The sequence below is a fragment of the Prunus mume genome, linkage group LG2 (genome assembly GCF_029339155.1).
Source record: "Prunus mume cultivar Tortuosa linkage group LG2, ASM2933915v1, whole genome shotgun sequence".
In the NCBI taxonomy this organism is placed as follows: Eukaryota; Viridiplantae; Streptophyta; class Magnoliopsida; order Rosales; family Rosaceae; genus Prunus; species Prunus mume.
Window position 1 is genome coordinate 31,635,035 of NC_142699.1, and position 18,241 is coordinate 31,653,275.

An 18,241-nucleotide genomic window follows, 5' to 3' on the forward strand; every position below is an offset into this window, starting at 1 on the left:
TGAGAAGGTACAGCTTCATATTGGAAATTTGATAACGTAAAATACAATATGTAATGAATGGTTTTATTACTAATAGTATTGAGACTTTTTGTGATAAAATCTCACACTTGTTAGGTTTTGCAGGTGGTTAAGTTGAGGATAATATCGGTGTTTGTAATAGAGGGTGCAATTCGGTCTAAATGACATTCTTCTCTTTTAGTTTAGCATCCCTTGCTTGCTTTCTCATTTCCCCTTTTGTCGGTAGGAATACCATGAAAAAGAATGTATGGTAAATATAACATTACCTAACAAAAGAATTTATGGTAAATGTAATATTACCATCTGTCGAAACTCTCTTATACATGGCAGCCTAGCTTCCCCAAATCCACGCCACTTCGACTCTCAAATGACTTTTATCAAATAATTTGCCCGCATAGCATATTTTTGCTCAAGAGAACATCAATAGAACTTCATGAATAGAAAAAAAGGCTTTTATCACAAATGACACTAATAGTCCTACGTTTGGTTATAAATTCTGTTAAGTGTGACATGGAAGATAAGTGGAGCCCACCTGTCCAATTACATTGTGACATGTGGATAAAAAATAATTAAATAAATTTTTAATGAAAATTCCATTTTTTTTTTTGCAACTTTTCATTCCCCTTCCTTACTCCATCTCTCTCCCCCTCTGCTTTCGCTTTCCACCCTTTGCTATCCATCTCTTCTCCCTGTCTCCTTCTCCCTCTGTTTTTTTCTTTTCCCACTGCCACCTGCAAGAAAAAATATAGGACAAACTACAATAAAACCCCCAACCTATAGTGTCATTTATGAGTCTATACCCGATTTTGGGGACATTTATGAGTAAATGCTCAACGTTGCAAAAAACCTATAATTTGCCCCCTTCGTTAGCGAGATCGCCGAAAATCCGTTATATACATACGTGGCATCTGTAGGATCCATTTTTTAATTGACGAGGGATTCCACGTGGACAAAAAACTAATAAAAAATTTATTTTTAAAATTATTTTTAAAATTAAACATATTAAATTAAAAAAATTTAAAACCCTACCCGGATTCTCTCTCTTGATTTCTTTCCCCTTCCTCCTAATTTCTTTCACTCTCAGATTTCTTCAACCCCAGATTTCTTCCCCCACCCAAGCAGAAAACAAAAACGTTTTTCTTTTTTGTTCGCACTAAAATCAAAACTTCAGAGTCTACAGGCTCTCCCATGGTTGAAACTACAAAGAAGCCACCCAAGGATATTGAAAGCGATGACGAAGAGAAGCAGATGTTTGAAAGCCTCGGATTGACGATAATGTCTTATTCGCTCCTAAACAGAAGAAAATTTCTTGTTCAAATCGAGCGAAGCCACATAAAGCTCCTCCTTTTATCGAGCGAAGCCTGAAATTGGGGCTTTTTAGTGTTCTGCAACCTTATGGTGCGTTTGGATGAGGGAAATAAACTTGAGATTTTGACAAAACTCGGAATTTCTAAATTGACATGGATCAATTCCTTTGTTTGGATTAAAAAAACATAGAAATTTAGAAATTCGCGTGGAAAAAAACATGGAATTTGAAGATCATAAATCCCAAGTTTAAATTCTATCTAACAGTTGTCATTTCTAAAATCACAAGAGAGATTGATTTTCAAAAGACTATAACTTTACAAATTATGGTTAAATTCCGTGTTTTAAATCAATCATCCAAACAAGAAACTTTACAAATTCTAGAACATTAATTTTCGTCATTTTAAATTCTGTCATTTATGAAATCCTTTGTATTTTTAAATTTCTTCATCCAAACGCACTGTTAGGGTTTGAATTCAAATTCGAATTTGATCAATAAATTGACCAAGTACAAATTAGGTTTTGAAATCGATTTGAGTTTGGTGGGTTATGGTGACTGCCTTGGTTTTTTTTTTTTTTTGTTTTGTAGGGAGGGGTTGGCTGGGTGTGTGGAGTGGATTCTAGAGGAAGGTTTGAAAAAGGACATTTTGGAAAAAGCAAAAAGAGAGAGAAAAATTTTAAAAGAAGCAAAAATATAAAAATCGCCTTTATTTATTTTTAGATTTCTAAGGAATCCAATACATCGTACGCCTGATTTGAAAGTTGAGTAGTTTTTTCTTTTTGAAAAACATTTTCCAAAAGTGAAAAAATTTATGTCTAAAACCTAAAAAATCTTTGAAAAAAAGATCAAACTGCGCAATAAATAATTCACTAATTTGGCAGCTGGTTCTACTTTCTTTCTTTGTTGCAAGTTGCCCGAACAGAACAAAAGAAGAGAAAAACAAGAGGCCATTCACAGGCATTATTCTTCTCAGCGAATTGGGGGGCAATTTTGGAAGTGACCCAGCGAGCTTGTTGAAGCTCAGATCGAGCCTTCTCAAATTGGGCAGCAAATTCATGGCGTCATCAAATCTCCTCACGAAGTAATCGAAGGACTGGCCTTCGATGCGATTGGTGTAGGTCCGTGGAAGATTGGCGGCATTGTCGTCGAGGCTCGATGGATCATCTGTATCTTCTTCTTCACTGTCTGGGAAGACAAGGCGTTCCCAGCACACAGGTTCTGGCTCGCTCTGTACTAGAACTTGCAAACGAAGGGGACGAACAAGAGCAGAGACTCAATTCCAACTTTGACGAATATGTTGGCCAAACGTTGGCCCAGATCAACCGAGAGAGAGAGAGAGAGAGAGGATGAGTTTTTTTTTTTTTTTTTTAGATTTTTTTATATTGTTTTTTCATTTATTTTATTAATTTTATGTCTTATGTGGAGTCCACGTTAGTTAAAAAAGGGTCTCTGAAATGTCACGTGGGCAGGATAACAGATTTTCGACAATCTCGCTTAACGGAGTATTGTAGGTTTTGCGGTGTTGAATATGTGACTACGTAAATGTCATCAAAATGGGTATGAACTCGTAAACGACCCTATAGGTTGGGGAGTTTGTTGTAATTTGTCCAAAAATATAAGATATACAGTTGCTTTCCACCCCCGCAACCCATGCCCAACGAATCTCTTCTCGCAACCCACAACCCATCTTCATCGCATCTCTTCTTGTCCCTGTTTTCCCCTACGCGCCTCCCTCTTTTCGCCAACCATTTTATTTCTCCCTCAGTCCCTGGTCGTAATGAATTTGTTTGATCTCTACTAGTACAAATACTAGTCGTAGCTAGCCAGGGATATGTTTGATGGGGTGGGGTTCATTTATTTAACATCCATGATCCATCCATCCCTGTGAAAAGTGTGCTGCTGATCAATGATCAGTCGCTAGCTAGATGTGTTGTAGGTGTGTTTGATCAAACCCACCACCCATACTGATTTCTTTGGCCTTTTATTCTTCTCATGAACATGAAACCAGTGAACATGAATGGGTTGCAAGAAGAGATTCGTTGGGCACAGGTTGCGGGTTGCGAGAAGAGATGGAGAGCAAAAGGTGGAGAGCGAGGGCAGATGGGGAGAGAGACGGAGTAAGGAAGGGGGATGAAAAGTTGCAAAAAAAAGAAAAAAGAAAAGGAATTTTCATTAAAAAATTATTTAATTATTTTTTGTCCACATGTCACAATGTAATTAGACAGGTGGGGTCCACTTATCTTCCATGTCACCCTTTAATGAATTTATAAAGGCTGCAGCGGGTGACCATTTGTGATAAAAAGCCAAACGTTAAGGACTATTAGTGTCACAAAAAACCTCAAGGACCATTTGTGATAGTTTCGAACGTAAAGGACCATTTGTGATAAAAAGCTTAGAAAAACAAAGGATAAATTGAGTTACAATAACCTTTACTCACCCTCAAATAGATCCGGCAGTGGTCTAAACTCTCTTACTTTTACTCTCAGACAATTTGACTGACTTAAGTAAAAGAATATCTTTGACCAATAACAAACTATTTGAGCCTCAAGATGCAAATTTACTATTTATATTTATTTTTGGAGTTATTTAAACTAACACTCCCTAAGATTTGTGTTGTTTTTATAAAACATCCCTTTGAGGTTTCAAATTGTTTTCACAAAACCTCTTTCATTTTTAGTTTAAAAAATTGATAATTTAATTAAAAAAAAGTCTTCAAATGACAAAATTAACCTCAACCATTAGTCCTCGGGTGTATGTACAATCTATCTCTGAAGTCAACATTATCATTTGGATAATTTTTTTTTAATGACGTGAGTAATTTTTAGGTAAAAAGTTTATAAAGGGGGTTTTGTAAAAGTAATGTGACAACTCATGGGATGTTAGGGTAATTTTCAAAACCTCAAACGATTTTGTAAAAGTGATGTGAAAACTCATGAAGAAAGTGCAAAATATCATATCTGCCACAGCCAGATCGGTACAGAGCTACTACACTCCCAAAATATTTATTAAAAAGAAAATATTCCTTAAATACTAAATAAATACTTAGAAAGACAAAGATCTGACCAGTTGGGTTTGGCGTGCAGTCCACAGTAAGCTTCTTTTTCCTCTTCTATCTACCAACTCACACCAATCGCTCACTCTCTTAACTCTAAACAACTCCACTTCCCTTCACACTCAAAACCCACAACAAGATCTCTCACCACTTTCCCTCACTTTCTCTTACTTTCTCTCTCCTTTTCCTCCAAACCAAACAGACCCCGATTGATGGCTATCAACAGAGATTCCACTCCCCCACCAATGATCGGCAAGATTGGCCCTTACACTGTGTTCATGACTCCACCCTCCACACCAAAACCACCTGAACCGGTCTTTGATTCCCCCAAGAAGGTGGCCCCACCTCCGGTTCAGCCGCCGCCTCAGCAATTGGTGCAGCCTATGGCTGTTTCAGATTCTGCCGCCAATGGCTCTGTCTTGGGGGTTTTTAAGAATGCCGTGAACAAAGTTCAGAAGGGTAATGCATGCTTGTTACTTGTTTTTCTAGTCTTTTTTTGGTACTTGTTTTTTTGGTTTTTTGCTGTGCTCTGTTTGGTGGTTGGGAAAGTAGAGGAAAAGGAAGGGAAATTGGGGATTGTTCGTCTCGAATAAATGAAATGAAAGAAAACCCAAGATGGGATTTTACTGTAAAGAGTTTAGTACATGGTGTGAAGAATGGGTTTTCGTTAGGAAAACTAATTTATTTTATTTTATTTAAAATTCTGTGTTGATTTATTTATAACTTTCATGCTATGTGTGACAGTAAGCAGAGCTCATTGGTATTTTATAACCTATGTCTGATAAGTAAACGGATAATAGATTATCCAGTGTTGTGGTTTCTGTGCTCTTTCTTATCTTTTGGTCTGCAGAAACAGAAAAGCAAATATTCAGCAAGCTGAATTTTCGTTTTATAGTGTCACCAACCCTGCACCATGTATAATTTTTGGTGGATATTTTCTTCGCTACAGCTGATGGTGGTGTGTTTTTGGTTATTTTGCAGCACATTCAAGTTTGGATGACCATTTGGCACGTTGGTTTGGGTTGAATCAGTCAAAATATCAATGGGCACTAGATGATTATTATGAGAGCAAGGGATTGGTAAGCATTTGATTGCTTGCATTCCTACGACTTATTTACTTTCTGTTGTGATTTTATGCGGTAATGTTTAGCAACTTAAGTTGAATTTGTTGTCAAATTGAGCACTGTATAGATTGAAGTGTGCAGAGGTTCATTTATTGTATTATTTACTTGTCCTTTCTTTTATTATGCACCCTCGTACAATCAATACTTATGTATTAAGTTCTTATCTTATGAAGTCTTCTTTTGCACAATGCTATGAATATTAGGGTTTTCAGATTATCTGGCCAAAAAAGGTTATTGTTTTGCTCATTTCTGTTTTTATTTATAAAAACTATTTTATAACAGGTTCTGAACGCAAAGAAGGCCAATATGTAGGCCCCTTAAAGCTTTACAGTATGTCAGTATCCTATGTTAAATTAATCTTGTCATCTGTAAAAAGGGCATTCTGGGGATGTCATAGTAGTATTGACATTTTGCAACTTCAAACTCTTATTGAGACTTGGTGGTCAAACTTCAGCAATAATCGATATAATATGATTCGCATCATAGTACAAGGGTAAAGGAATACTGGCGATAAGAAAAGAAAGGGCATAAAATTACACTACAAACACTTGTTCCTCTTTCCATGTTAAACAGAATGACCAGAGTATTCAATTTTAATTTAATCAGTTTAAGTACCCATTAATTTGCTACTCAGTCGTAAAATATTTTGCAAGAACATCGTCTTTTCTTTTCTTTTTTTGTAAAATGTAGGCAGGGATAATCTACAAAGAACATATTTGATATGTAATAAAAGTATTGAAGTTGCTTAGAATGTGCCCAATGAGTGCTAAACTTGTGTTGAATAAGTTCAGCCTTATGACTTCTGGTCTTCAAGGTTTCTACTTGTGTTTTAGAGCATCTTGACTTTCTGATTCTGCAGTTGTGACCTTGTTAGAGAAGCACCTGTGTTTTTATGAGTTGTAGGCTGGTCCCTTCTCTGTTTCTAATTAATATTTGTCTGTACACATGGACCTCTTGCATTTTCTAAAACTAGATCCACAACTCTTCTAGAGTTATGTTAGTTGTTATTATCACCCCAAGTTTCTTAATTACAAAATCCATCAGCAGTTTACTGCACAATAACCCCCACTTTTAGTTTTCACATACTTAGCTCCCCCTAACTATCGATTTTTACTCCCCACTTTGTATTTTTTTCCGGTCCTTTTCCACTGCCTTCCTCTGATGTGAGAACCATAACAGATGTTCTCCGTGATTGAAATCCCTACCTCACTAAAAACCCCTGTACTTATTTGGGGCAGGTTGTCAATGCGAGTACTGAAATAGAAGGTAGGTCCTTCCAGTCATTGTATTCATTCTTCTAACCCTAAGAACTGTTAGTGCAACTTGCTCTCCAGCATTAAGAGGCACTTCATCTGAAAATACGAGTCAGATTGAAATAGGTTGAAATAACTATTTTAATTTAACAATTGCCTATATTCGAGGATACTGTGCATATGTTTTTTCATTTTGGGATAGTATTTTGCCAACTTGAATTCATGATAACATTTAGCTTATTAACGTTTTTTTGTTATTTATAACCAATGACTTGATCCTTGTACTTGATTGCAGGAGAAGGGCGAGAAACCAAAAGAGATATCTAGCAAAATGCAGAGTGTGTAATGTGCTAACTGGACAGGTAAAGGTAACATGATGTTTAAATTCCATGTTTTTTTAGCTTTTCAACTGTGAAAATATATGTTGGCTTGCAGAATTAATTGCAAGGGAGAGCGCGTGCAGACATCTTTTGAGTGTAGTACATCTAAATAGTTATGTATGGAGTAGAAGTGCATATGGGTACACACAGAATCCAACCAAGTTTTGGGGTTCTGGTTATGCAATTCTCTGCCTTCTGCAACAGCTGAGTTTGGTTATCTAACAGTTTGTAAGTTATGTATCTCATCTAAATATATAGTTTTCAGCCAAACTTGTGTTCTTGTACTCCTTTAAGCTGCCAGCTTATTTATTTTTATTTGTGGGTTATGTACCATCGGCTTGTTGGTGTATTTGTATTATTCGTGAAGGCTATAATTTGCAGCTTATGATTGTGGAATTAATTTTTTGGGCATGTTTTCTTCTGGTTCCTCAACTCTGCTGAAGTACAGCTTTCCTCAACTCAAAATCATAACTATGCTATCAGTTTCTAATCGTTTAAGAGGGCAGGTTTTTTGGTTTTTGGTTTCTCCGATTCTTGGAACTCAATAAATCAGTAGTGTTCTGTGTATGAGACAAGATCGGGTAATGTACTAACAACGTAAGCTGCCTAGAGATGGATCAGATAACTTGGTGGATGATTATCACTGCTTTGAAACTAAAACGGCAGTGTTCTTGTCAAATTTAGACTTAAAAGGGCAGTTTCTCAAGTGCAGTGCTTGTTTTTCTGGTACGGAGAGAGACATAAGAACACTGGGATTTATACTAATTAATGCTATATAACAGATAATTATGTTTAAATTAATTAATAAAACAAAGGAAAATAATCCTAAACCGAAAAAGTTGGGATCCATTTGGATGATGCCGGCTGCTTGCCCCTCAAGTTCTTCTCTCCTACTTCTATTTGGAAAAAGGAAAGCCTATATAAATAATCCACTCCACTCCACATCCCCAGCCAAATTAGAAACAAATGGCTCTCATTCGACAACGCCGCCAGCTTAATCTCCGCCTCCCCTTGCCCGAACCCTTTGAGTGCCGCCCATGTTTCACCGTTCCCCTCCCTCCCACCATCGCCATCACAAACAACTCTTCCTTTGGCGCTATCTCCTCCGCCGATCTAGAGAACCTCAAAGTCCTTGGCCACGGTAACAGCGGCAACGTCTACAAGGTAAATCACAAGCGGACTTCCACCACCTACGCTCTCAAACTCGTCCATAGCGACTCCAACAACCCAGGGCCGATCCTGAGTTTTCAAAGGCCCAGGGAGAAAATCTATAGTGTGCCATACCCGCATTAATCACTAATACTTGTATACTTCTTGTTTTATCAATTAAGCATGGGTTTTTTTGAGAAAGCATTTATTCGAAAATATTTTTAGACTTTGAGCAATGTCTTCCATATTTCTAAATAATGAAAACAAATGTCCAATAATGGATACCATACCAGTGAGTCAAAGAATTTCAAGAATGCAAGTCAAGCCAATATCAAAGAATTTCGTTTAAAACTTTCGTCATGGATCCTTTGTTCCAAAATTTCAGATTCATCTCAATATCCTATTCCTAAAAATGATGGGAAAATATTAAATCAATTAATAATAATATAATATAACACTTGTTATAATAAAAATTTGAGGCCCCCTTGAATAATGGGCCCAGGGCCCGTCGCACGTGACTGATGGCGCCTGTGGTCGTAGGGCCGGACTGCAACGACCCCACAGTCCGCCGTCAGCTCTTCTGCGAGATGGAGATCCTCCCCCACACGTGTTACTAGAATTTCATAGATTGGAAGTTCCTGTGTCTTTCCAAATAGAGTTTCCTCTCTGCCCCTTTGAGTTTTCTTCTCTTTTATTGCTTTCTAGAAGCTAATCCATCAATTTTTAGGAATTTCCAAATACTAGGCACTTGTGCTTTCTCAAACTCCTACAATGCAATTATCCGATGGAAGTTGGTACTGATTGATAATGTTGTAGCCGAAGTTACCTCTGATCTTCATTCCTTGGCTTTCCTTGTCTTTTCCTGATCAAGAGACAAGCCCGTACGTCGTTTGCAATATGTCCCTATGTTGACTTCCTGTCACTTATATAACTATGCAACCATTGATTCCTTAAACCTAAATGTGAATCATACTTGGGTAAAGTTTCCCTTGTCTCATATGCAACCATTGACTACATGCAACCATTGCTTTATCATCACTTGTGTTTGCTTCTTCATATGTAGTCAAAATAGGATATAATAAAGCAAGGTTTCAGCTAAGAAACTATTTGGAGCTTCAATACTATCGTAATGCTTTAACTTAAAATGTTCATTTGAGAGCTGGCTTGTCATCACAATGTTCTTCACTTTGAGCTCTGTATGAAATCCACATACAATGTGTTAGTACGAAATTCGTATTGGCATTTCCTAGACTTTAGTATAGGGTGAAAATTAGTTTGTGAGGAATTGTTGATGAACGCTTTGTCACTACTCTTTCAACCCCACACTTCCGAGGCATGCCCTGACCATATGAGAATCTTGACCTCAGGTAAATCATGACATAATCATGCATTCATTATAGGATTCCTAATTGGAGTTATTTTTCACTCAAAGTATTTTTATCTTGATCTTATTTTTAATAGGATTAGATTTTATCTCTTGAGATTACTTTCCTAGTTAGACTCTATTTTGGTTTAAGTTAAATTATTAAGTTTTCATCATCTTGGACTTGGAAAGGATGTTTGAATGAATATCCTATTTGGCTTCGTTGTTTACATATTGATATACACTGTTTTGTTGGATATCAATTGATGATTGGAAAATCATCCTTTATAGTACAAAAGATGACGAAATAGAATAGGACTTTATTTCAATCAAATCTGATTTGGCACGTTTGTGATACCTTAGTTTTTGAATCATCTCTTGGAAGATAACAACACAGTTGTATAAAGCCAAGGCGTGCATCTCCTTCTTGGTCACACTTTTGAGATATTTGTTTTGAGCATATAGAATTCTAAGAAAAGCTGCTGTGCGTATATTTGAGATAAATCATCAAGTGTTCAATGTTTACTTGGTGATTTATCAAACACTTTAATCATTCATATTGCATTCATATGCATGTCGGTGACTCATACGGTTGAGGCACCAAGACCGTGGTGGCGTTTTCCTCCGGTGAGATTGAAGCAATCGTGGGTGATATGCGTTCAACATAAGGAGTGTCGAAGATCATCCCGTGACATGTGAAGTTGAGTTACGAAGAAGTCGGTAAACATTATCTAGAATGTGTCTAGGATAAGTGTGTGAGTACTTCTTGTAATCATCGTTCTATAGTGGATTTGTGTTGGACTGAGGAGTCAGTGGATTTTCCCAGGTGGGGTTTTACCACGTAAAATAATTCTGTGCGTGTTCTTTTATTTTATGCCCAGCACATTACAGGATTGATAAGCCATATCAATCCTGCTACCGAAGTTTATTTTTATTTATTTGATTAGAATCTTAAATTGGCCTATTCACCCTCCTCTAGGCATTTTGAGTCATCCTGCAGGTATTGTCACAATGTTCTTGTTGAAAATACTTTGTCATGTGTAAATCTAAATTCTGCTAGTCTTGCACATTTGGGAGTTTGTTAAATGATTTTTATTCTATTGTAATCTATCTCCTGAATAATGTCAAGGGGAGAGCTGCCATTGCTCCTTGGGTAAGATCTCTCTCTCTCTCTCTCTCTCTCTCTCTCCAAATATTTCCCATTCCGATTCCATTTACTCAGATTTCAAGTAAACATGCCAAGGATTCTTACATTTTGCAGCCATCATATTTGTGATGAAGATTGCTATCTTCATCGCAGTAAAGAAGATAATAACTTGGAAAGGAAGCAGCTCTTTCAATCCGGACTTCCTGACACTCACAATGGACAAGTTTCTAAATGATATGGAAAGAGAGAAGCCCATCAGGTTTACTACTCAACAACTGCGGATAAAAACGTACTTCACCCGTTTGTTGAGTTCAGGAGGTTTCGGTGCAGTTTATGAAGGGTATTTGGCAATGGAACCCTTGTAGCAGTGAAGGTTCTAAATGGGAGCTCAGACGAGAGAATTGAGGAACAATTCATGGCAGAAGTTAGTGTTAATTCCTTTAAAGCCATAACATGTTTAACACTAACCTGAGTCTAACATGGTGCTGGCGCAAGAACTGGATGATCTGGAGCAGTTGGCGCAAGGTATAGAAGTTCTTCTCCTGAGAATCCGCTCCTTATAGCTATAACTCGATGGGTGAATTTCTATTTAGCTGTATTGTGTTATTCGGATCTAGGAGGGAGCCTTCTATTTATATGCATCTCTCTAAGTGTCTTGCCCATCAAGAAACACTTAGAGATATCCTTCATGCTATAGGATTAATCCATTCCAATCCTTGTAGAACTAGGAACCCTTAAGCCTTCATTATCCTTATTGAACACTGCTTGAGGCTTGCCTAATCGAGATAGGTTTTGAGTTCCTAATAAACAATAAGTCTTTGTAATCCTAAGTTGATTAGAAGATCACTTTAGTAGGTTTAATGTAATAAACCTTCTTACATTCTCCCACTTGATCAAATAATCAATTTAGACTTATTGTTCATTTACTTAATGGCCATGTGGAACTCAAAATTCTCTTGTTCCTTTTATCAACCACTGTCATTTTGAAAAATTCATAAAGGACTATCGAAGTACATGGATATATAACATCCAAGACTTTTATAATCACATACATGAACTGCAAAACACATAAGGCTTCCAACTGGATTGAAAAACAAGAATTTTTTGGTTTTACTGTATGTGTGACAAACTGAACAGTTCTTTGCCCACCCTTCAAAACTACCAAGGTTTGAACAATCTTTAATGACTCATTCATAGATTCAAACTGTAAACATAATGTTGACATGATTACAGTTTGGCCTTTGTTCTATTTGTCATCCATAAATAGCAAATGCAGAACATTGTATAAAAGTAATTCAATTAAATCTGCAAAATAAAACTGTCTAGATAAAACTAGTTAACAAAATCAGAATTAAAACATAACTGTAAGAACTCTAGCTCCCACGACTCCCACGACTTTAGGCATCAAAACTGAATTGCAATCCCATGCTTGCCACATGCCCGTGAAAAACATGATTAGGCAACCCTTTATTCAAAGGATGCCGCAATCATAAAATCTGTGCCAATGTGACTTAGAGCAGTCTCTCCATCTCGAATCTTTTCCTTCGCAGATAAGAACTTTAAATGCAAATGCCTCATTCCATTTGATCTCTTATTTCCTTGTGCAAAATATACTGCCGCAGTATTGTCATTCCATAATTGAATCGGTTTCTGTATTGAATCCACAAGTCTTAGCATAGACATGAAATTTTTAAGCCACATTGCCATTGAAGTAGCTTCATAAACTGCTAAGAATTCTGCTTGCATAGTGGAGGTTGACACATACTGCTGTTTCATGCTCTTCCATGCCACTGCAGCACCTGCAAATAGAAAAACAACTCCTGATGTGCATTTCTTAGTATCTTGGCATCCTGCAAAGTCATGCGTCTGCATATCCTTCCAGCTGCAAATTTTCAACCTTTCTATAGACCAATTTGTACTCTTTAGTTCTCTGCAAATATCTTAATACTTTCTTGCCTGCAATCCAATGTGCTTGACTGGATTAGAGTGAAATCTGCCAAGAACACTTATGCAGTAATGCCAAGTCCTGGTCTAGTGCAGACTTGTGCATACATCAAGCTTCCTACTAGTGATGCATAGGGCTTGTCCTTCATCTCAATCTCTCTTGCTCAGTTTTAGGAGATTGTTCACTGCTCAATTTATCCCCTTTTGAGAAGGGTACAGACATCCTGTCATAGCTTCCCATGTTGAACCTTCTAAGCACTTTCTCAATATATGCCTTCTGACATGATCATTTTCCTTTCTCTGTCCCTGCTGATTTCTATTCCAAGAACATAGTTTGCCTCTCCCAAATCACTCATATCAAAGTGATCGGACAGATCCTTTTAGTGTCATGTAACATGGACAGATTGCTACTTGCTAGCGAATGTCATCCACATATAGAACATGAGGATGAAATTCCTTCCATTGAATTTCATATAGATGCATTCATCCAATGGATTATCAATGAAGCCTTGGGACTTAACAACTTCATCAAACTTGAGATACCATTGTCTTGATGCCTGTTTTAGACCATATATTGATTTCTGCAGCTTGCACACTAAATTCTCTTCCCTTTTGAGTCAAAACCATCCAATTTGTTTCATATATATTTCTTCAATCAGCTCCATTTAGGAAAGCTGTCTTAACGTCCATCGATGAAGATGCAGATCAAAATGAGCAACCAAAGCCATTATGACTCTAAATGAATCTTTAGTTGATCTGAGGAGAAAGTTTCATTGTAATCAACTCCCTCTTCTTGTGTGTAACCTTTTGCCACTAATCGGCTTTATACTTCTTCTATTTGTCCTTGTGCATTCCTTTTGGTTTTATAAACCCACTTGCATCCTATAGGTTTGCATCCTAATGGCAAATTAACTAGTTTCATACTCCATTTTGCTCATTGATTCTAGTTCAGATTCCATGGCTGCAGACCACTGTGAACTTTTGTCACTTTCCATGGCCTGCTTGAAAGTTGCGGGTCTTCTCAGTATTGATGTCATGCTCTCGATTCTTGCAGGTAAACAAAGTAGTCATTTGACAAGGCTGGCCTTTTAGGTCTCTGTGATCTCTCGATTGTCAGAATGGAGCCGCCTGGCCGATCATGTCGCATTTCTTCCGATCTGGCTGATCGAGCCAGATTCTGGCTGGTTTTCTTCAAGGCATCAAAAGGTAAGATAGTGACTTCTCTTGTTTGGTTTTCAGCTGCAGTTTCCTTAGTTTCCAAAACTTCATCAAAAACAAAATCTGTTTCATCTAATCCTTCCTCCTCTTCTTAAAAATTGCTCTCTGTGTTTCCACAAATCTAGTGTTATTTTTAGGACAATAAAACCTATAACCTTTTGTCCTATCTGGATATCCTATGAAGAAACAGCTCACTTTGCTTTGGAATCAAGTTTCTTCTGCATAGGATTTGTACACTTGCCTCTGCCTTGCATCCCCAGGTCCTTAGATGAGCCAAGCTAGGCTTTCTTTACACAGATTCGTAGGTATGTTGTTTGTAGCTTTGGTGGGAATTCATGGCAAGGTAGTTTGCAGTTTTAAAGCTTCTCCCCATAGAAAAGTAGGAAGCTTTGCACAACACATCATGCTCTCACCATCTCTATTAAGGTTCTATTTTTCTTTCAAACACCATTCTGCTGCGGTGTTCCAGGATTTGTATATTGTGCAACAATGCCCTCTTGCTGTAGGAAGTTTGCAAAGGTCCTGGATTTCTTCCTTTTTCGTGAACTTGCCATAGAACTCTCCACCTATCGATCTTACAACTTTTATCTTAGAATCCAAAGGTGATTTTCCACTTCGCCTTGTAGATTTTAAACATTTCCGGTGCTTTGGATTTTCTGTTATCAGATACACATATCCATATCTTGAAAAATCATCTGTAAAAGTAATAAAATAACTGAAACCATCATGTGTATTAACGGAAAAGGTCCGCAGATATCTGTGTGTATTATCTCAAGTAGTTTCTCACTTTTATTGCCCCTTTCTTTCGAGATTTGTTAGCTTTCCTTTTGCACATTCAATGCATGTTTTATCTTGTTCATGGTGATTAAGTGGTGGGAGAATTGATTCTTTGCTTAGGAGATTCATTCTTTCTTTTGAGACATGTCCAAGTCTCTTATGCCATAGTGTGAAAGATTCGCATTACAAGGCTGTTTTGAACTTAACACATTTATCATCTCTCAGTACTTTGATTTGGTAATTTGCAGTTCAAACGAAACATTCCATCGATCAATAATCCATTACCAATAAAACTTTACTTGAAAATGGAGAAACGGACTCATCAAACTCAAACTGTAAGTTTGATTTTACAAGCTTGCTAACGATAACAAATTCCTTGTCATAGAAGGAACATAAACGACATCAACTAATTCCAAAATAAAACCTGACTCCAACTCAAGACTAGCTAAACCAACAAAATCTACTCTAACTCTTTCTCCATTTCCACGAACACCTTCAAGTCATCCTTGTTTGGCACCCTCTTTGTTTTGAATCCCTGCAAAGAGTTAGTCACATGAACTGTTGCACCACTGTCTAACCACCATGAATTAGATAAAACTTCAATTGTATTAGATTCATAAATCACAGAGACATTTTCATGCTTACCTTTTCCTTTTGTTTGTCCAACCAGCGCTTGTATCTTCTGCAATCTCTCTTTAAATGTCCAAATTTCTTGCAGAAGAAACACTTCAAACCTACTGGACCCGTGCCCTTTGCACTCATCTTCCTTTGCGCTTATCTGTGTTCTTGTTTTTGGTCCATTCCTTTGGTTTAAACTTAGTATCCTGCACCAAATACACTTGTTCTTTTCCTTTGTCCTTTCGATACTTTGTTCTTCCTGCACACATATACCTATCAAATCAGCAACTGACCATATCTCATACGAGCAATATAAGTAGTTTTGATTGTCTAAAAATGCTAGGTAGAGAATTAATAGCAAAGTGCACCATCATGGTTTCATCCACATGGACTTTTAGAGCCTTCAGCTTGTTTCCTATCTCAACCATGTTCAGAATATGAGTTCTTATGCAGCCTTCTCCATTGTATTTCATATCTGTCAAGCTGGCTCATGAGTGAACCAATTTCAGCTTTCTTGGATCCTTGGAAGTTTTCTGCAATAGCTTCCATGAATAGCTTAGCACTCTCGTTTCAAATAATATCGCCTCGACCTCTTAGAAATAGACCTCCTCATGATCGAATTGCCATTTTGTTGGCCTTAATCCACTTTGCATATTTAGTCTTAGTCTCAGCGGATGCATCAATCGCAGTACTGATAGAGTTTCATCAGTAAGAACCATCTCATAATCCAGAAGTCCAAGAGCAATTTCCACATCTTCTCTCCATTTCTTATAATTTGAGCCGGTGAGAGTTCGAATCGAGTTATGATTGACTGTACATGTTTAAAACAAGATAAGCACTTTATATATAAATTATCCCGAACTTTAATCAAACATACTTAATCACATCTTTGGACAATGATTCAAGCATGCTTATTGACACTGGAAACGAGTAGATGTGGATTTCCTGAGCAAAAGATCTTCTACATCTTTAGACAGAAGAAAACCTTTCACTAATCCATATCTATCCATGTTCCATGTCGATCCACCATGATGCAAGACATATCAATCACTGCGACATCTTTGATGAAAGCCTTTCGACATGTTTTGCATCATGGTGCAAATTCTAATCATAAACCTTGAATATAGTGATCATGCAATGGTTGAGTCGCTTTGGCTTACTCAATCACTGCACAAGAACTATAAGCAATGATCTGTAGAAAACTTTAAGAACATGATAAAGTTCATACTTTATACTGTTATCATGTTCATACTTTATAACTTAAAACTGTCAGTTATTTATTCTCAATTTTCCTGCACGAGTTTTGTTAGGTATAACATGATATAACTTAAGCTCTGATACCACATGTTAATTCATTTAAAGCCATAACATGTTTAACACTAACCTGAGTCGACGGTCTGGCGCAAGAACGGATGATCTGGAACAGATTAGCGTACAAGGTATAGAAGTTCTTCTCCGAGAATCCGATCCTTATAGCTATAACTTTGATGGGTGAATTTCTGTTTAGCTGTGTTGTGTTATTCGGATCTAGGAGGGAGCCTTCTATTTATATGCATCTCTCTAAGTGTCTTGCCCATCAAGAAACACTTAGAGATATCCTTCATGCTATAGGATTAATCCATTCCAATCCTTGTAGAACTAGGAACCCTTAAGCCTTCATTATCCTTATTGAACACTGTTTGAGGCTTGCCTAATCGAGATAGGTTTTGAGTTCCTAATAAACAATAAGTCTTTGTAATCCTAAGTTGATTAGAAGATCACTTTAGTAGGTTTAATGTAATAAACCTTCTTACAGTTAGTACAATTGGAAGAATTCACCATTTCAATCTGGTCCGTCTTTATGGCTTCTGCTTTGAGAGACATCTCAGAGCACTTGTTTATGAGTACATGCCAAATGGTTCCCTTGACAAGTTCTTATTCCATGGAAGCAAGATCTTAAGATTTGAAAAGCTTCATGAAATTGCAATCGGGACAGCCAAAGACATTGCTTACTTGCATGAGGAGTGTCAACAACGAATAGTCCATTACGATATAAAACCTGAAAATATTCTTTTGGATGCAAATTTGCTTCCAAAAGTAGCTGATTTTGGCTTGGCCAAGCTCTGTAACAGGGAAAATACTCATATAACCATGACAGGGGGCCGGGGGACTCCTGGCTATGCTGCATCAGAGGTTTGGCTGGGATTTCCTATAACACACAAATGTGATGTTTACAGCTTTGGGATGCTATTGTTTGAGATCATAGGCAGGAGAAGGAATCTTGACATTAATATTCAAGATAGCCAAGATTGGTTCCCAAGGTGGGTATGGAAGAAGTTTGAACCTGGAGAACTAAGAGAGCTAATGGTAGTTTGTGGGATAAAGGAGAGAGATAAAGAGCGTGCAGAGAGAATGGTTAAGGTAGCTCTCTGGTGTGTCCGTATAAGCCGGAAGCAAGGCCTTTGATGAGTGTTGTGGTGAGAATGTTGGAAGGAGCAGCTGAGATTCTAAGACCTTCAGTTAACCCTTTTCAGAACTTGATGCCAGGCACTCTGCACCCTAATAAACCTGTCGGTTCAGCTTTTCATTCAGAACGTACTAGCGCTTCTGGTTCGATTTCCTTTCAGACAGTGACTGAATTCAGCGTTATGCATGCTACTCCTTTCATGACGAAATACGAGATTGATGGAGTGTGTACCTAGGTAGGCTGAAAAACATTCCTCCCTCTCTCTCTCTCTGTCTTCCAAAATATGGTAATCATCATTCGTCACTGATAGTATACCCCTGTCCTCTAGATGCGTTACTTTAAATGTTTAGCAGAGTGCTGCACAGAAAACATCTTATTTTGCACATCAAACTGCTCTTTCCTTATTAGCGATCTTAGATTTAATTTGTATATTTTCAAAATGATAC

General features: G+C 37.4%; 1 protein-coding gene and 1 pseudogene across 1 annotated transcript; both read left to right on the forward strand.

Annotated features, from left to right (window-relative positions):
• Positions 1-4,388: 4,388 nt before the first annotated feature.
• LOC103323539 (hydroxyproline-rich glycoprotein family protein) lies at positions 4,389-7,544 on the forward strand. Its single transcript, XM_008225536.2, has 4 exons — positions 4,389-4,835; positions 5,358-5,455; positions 7,049-7,115; positions 7,189-7,544. Exons 1-3 carry the CDS (start codon positions 4,589-4,591, stop codon positions 7,097-7,099), a joined length of 396 nt encoding a protein of 131 aa, XP_008223758.1. The 5' UTR covers positions 4,389-4,588; the 3' UTR covers positions 7,100-7,115; positions 7,189-7,544.
• A 3,361-nt stretch (positions 7,545-10,905) lies between these two features.
• LOC148920049 (rust resistance kinase Lr10-like) lies at positions 10,906-18,030 on the forward strand (annotated as a pseudogene).
• Positions 18,031-18,241: the final 211 nt, after the last annotated feature.

Excerpts from the sequence above, each read along its gene's own strand:
- LOC103323539 (XM_008225536.2), top strand. The coding sequence starts at position 4,589 with ATGGCTATCAACAGAGATTCCACTCCCCCACCAATGATCGGCAAGATT. Across the intron at positions 4,836-5,357 it reads CGTGAACAAAGTTCAGAAGG|CACATTCAAGTTTGGATGAC; the intron begins GTAATGCATGCT and ends GTTATTTTGCAG. Across the intron at positions 5,456-7,048 it reads ATTATGAGAGCAAGGGATTG|GAGAAGGGCGAGAAACCAAA; the intron begins GTAAGCATTTGA and ends ACTTGATTGCAG.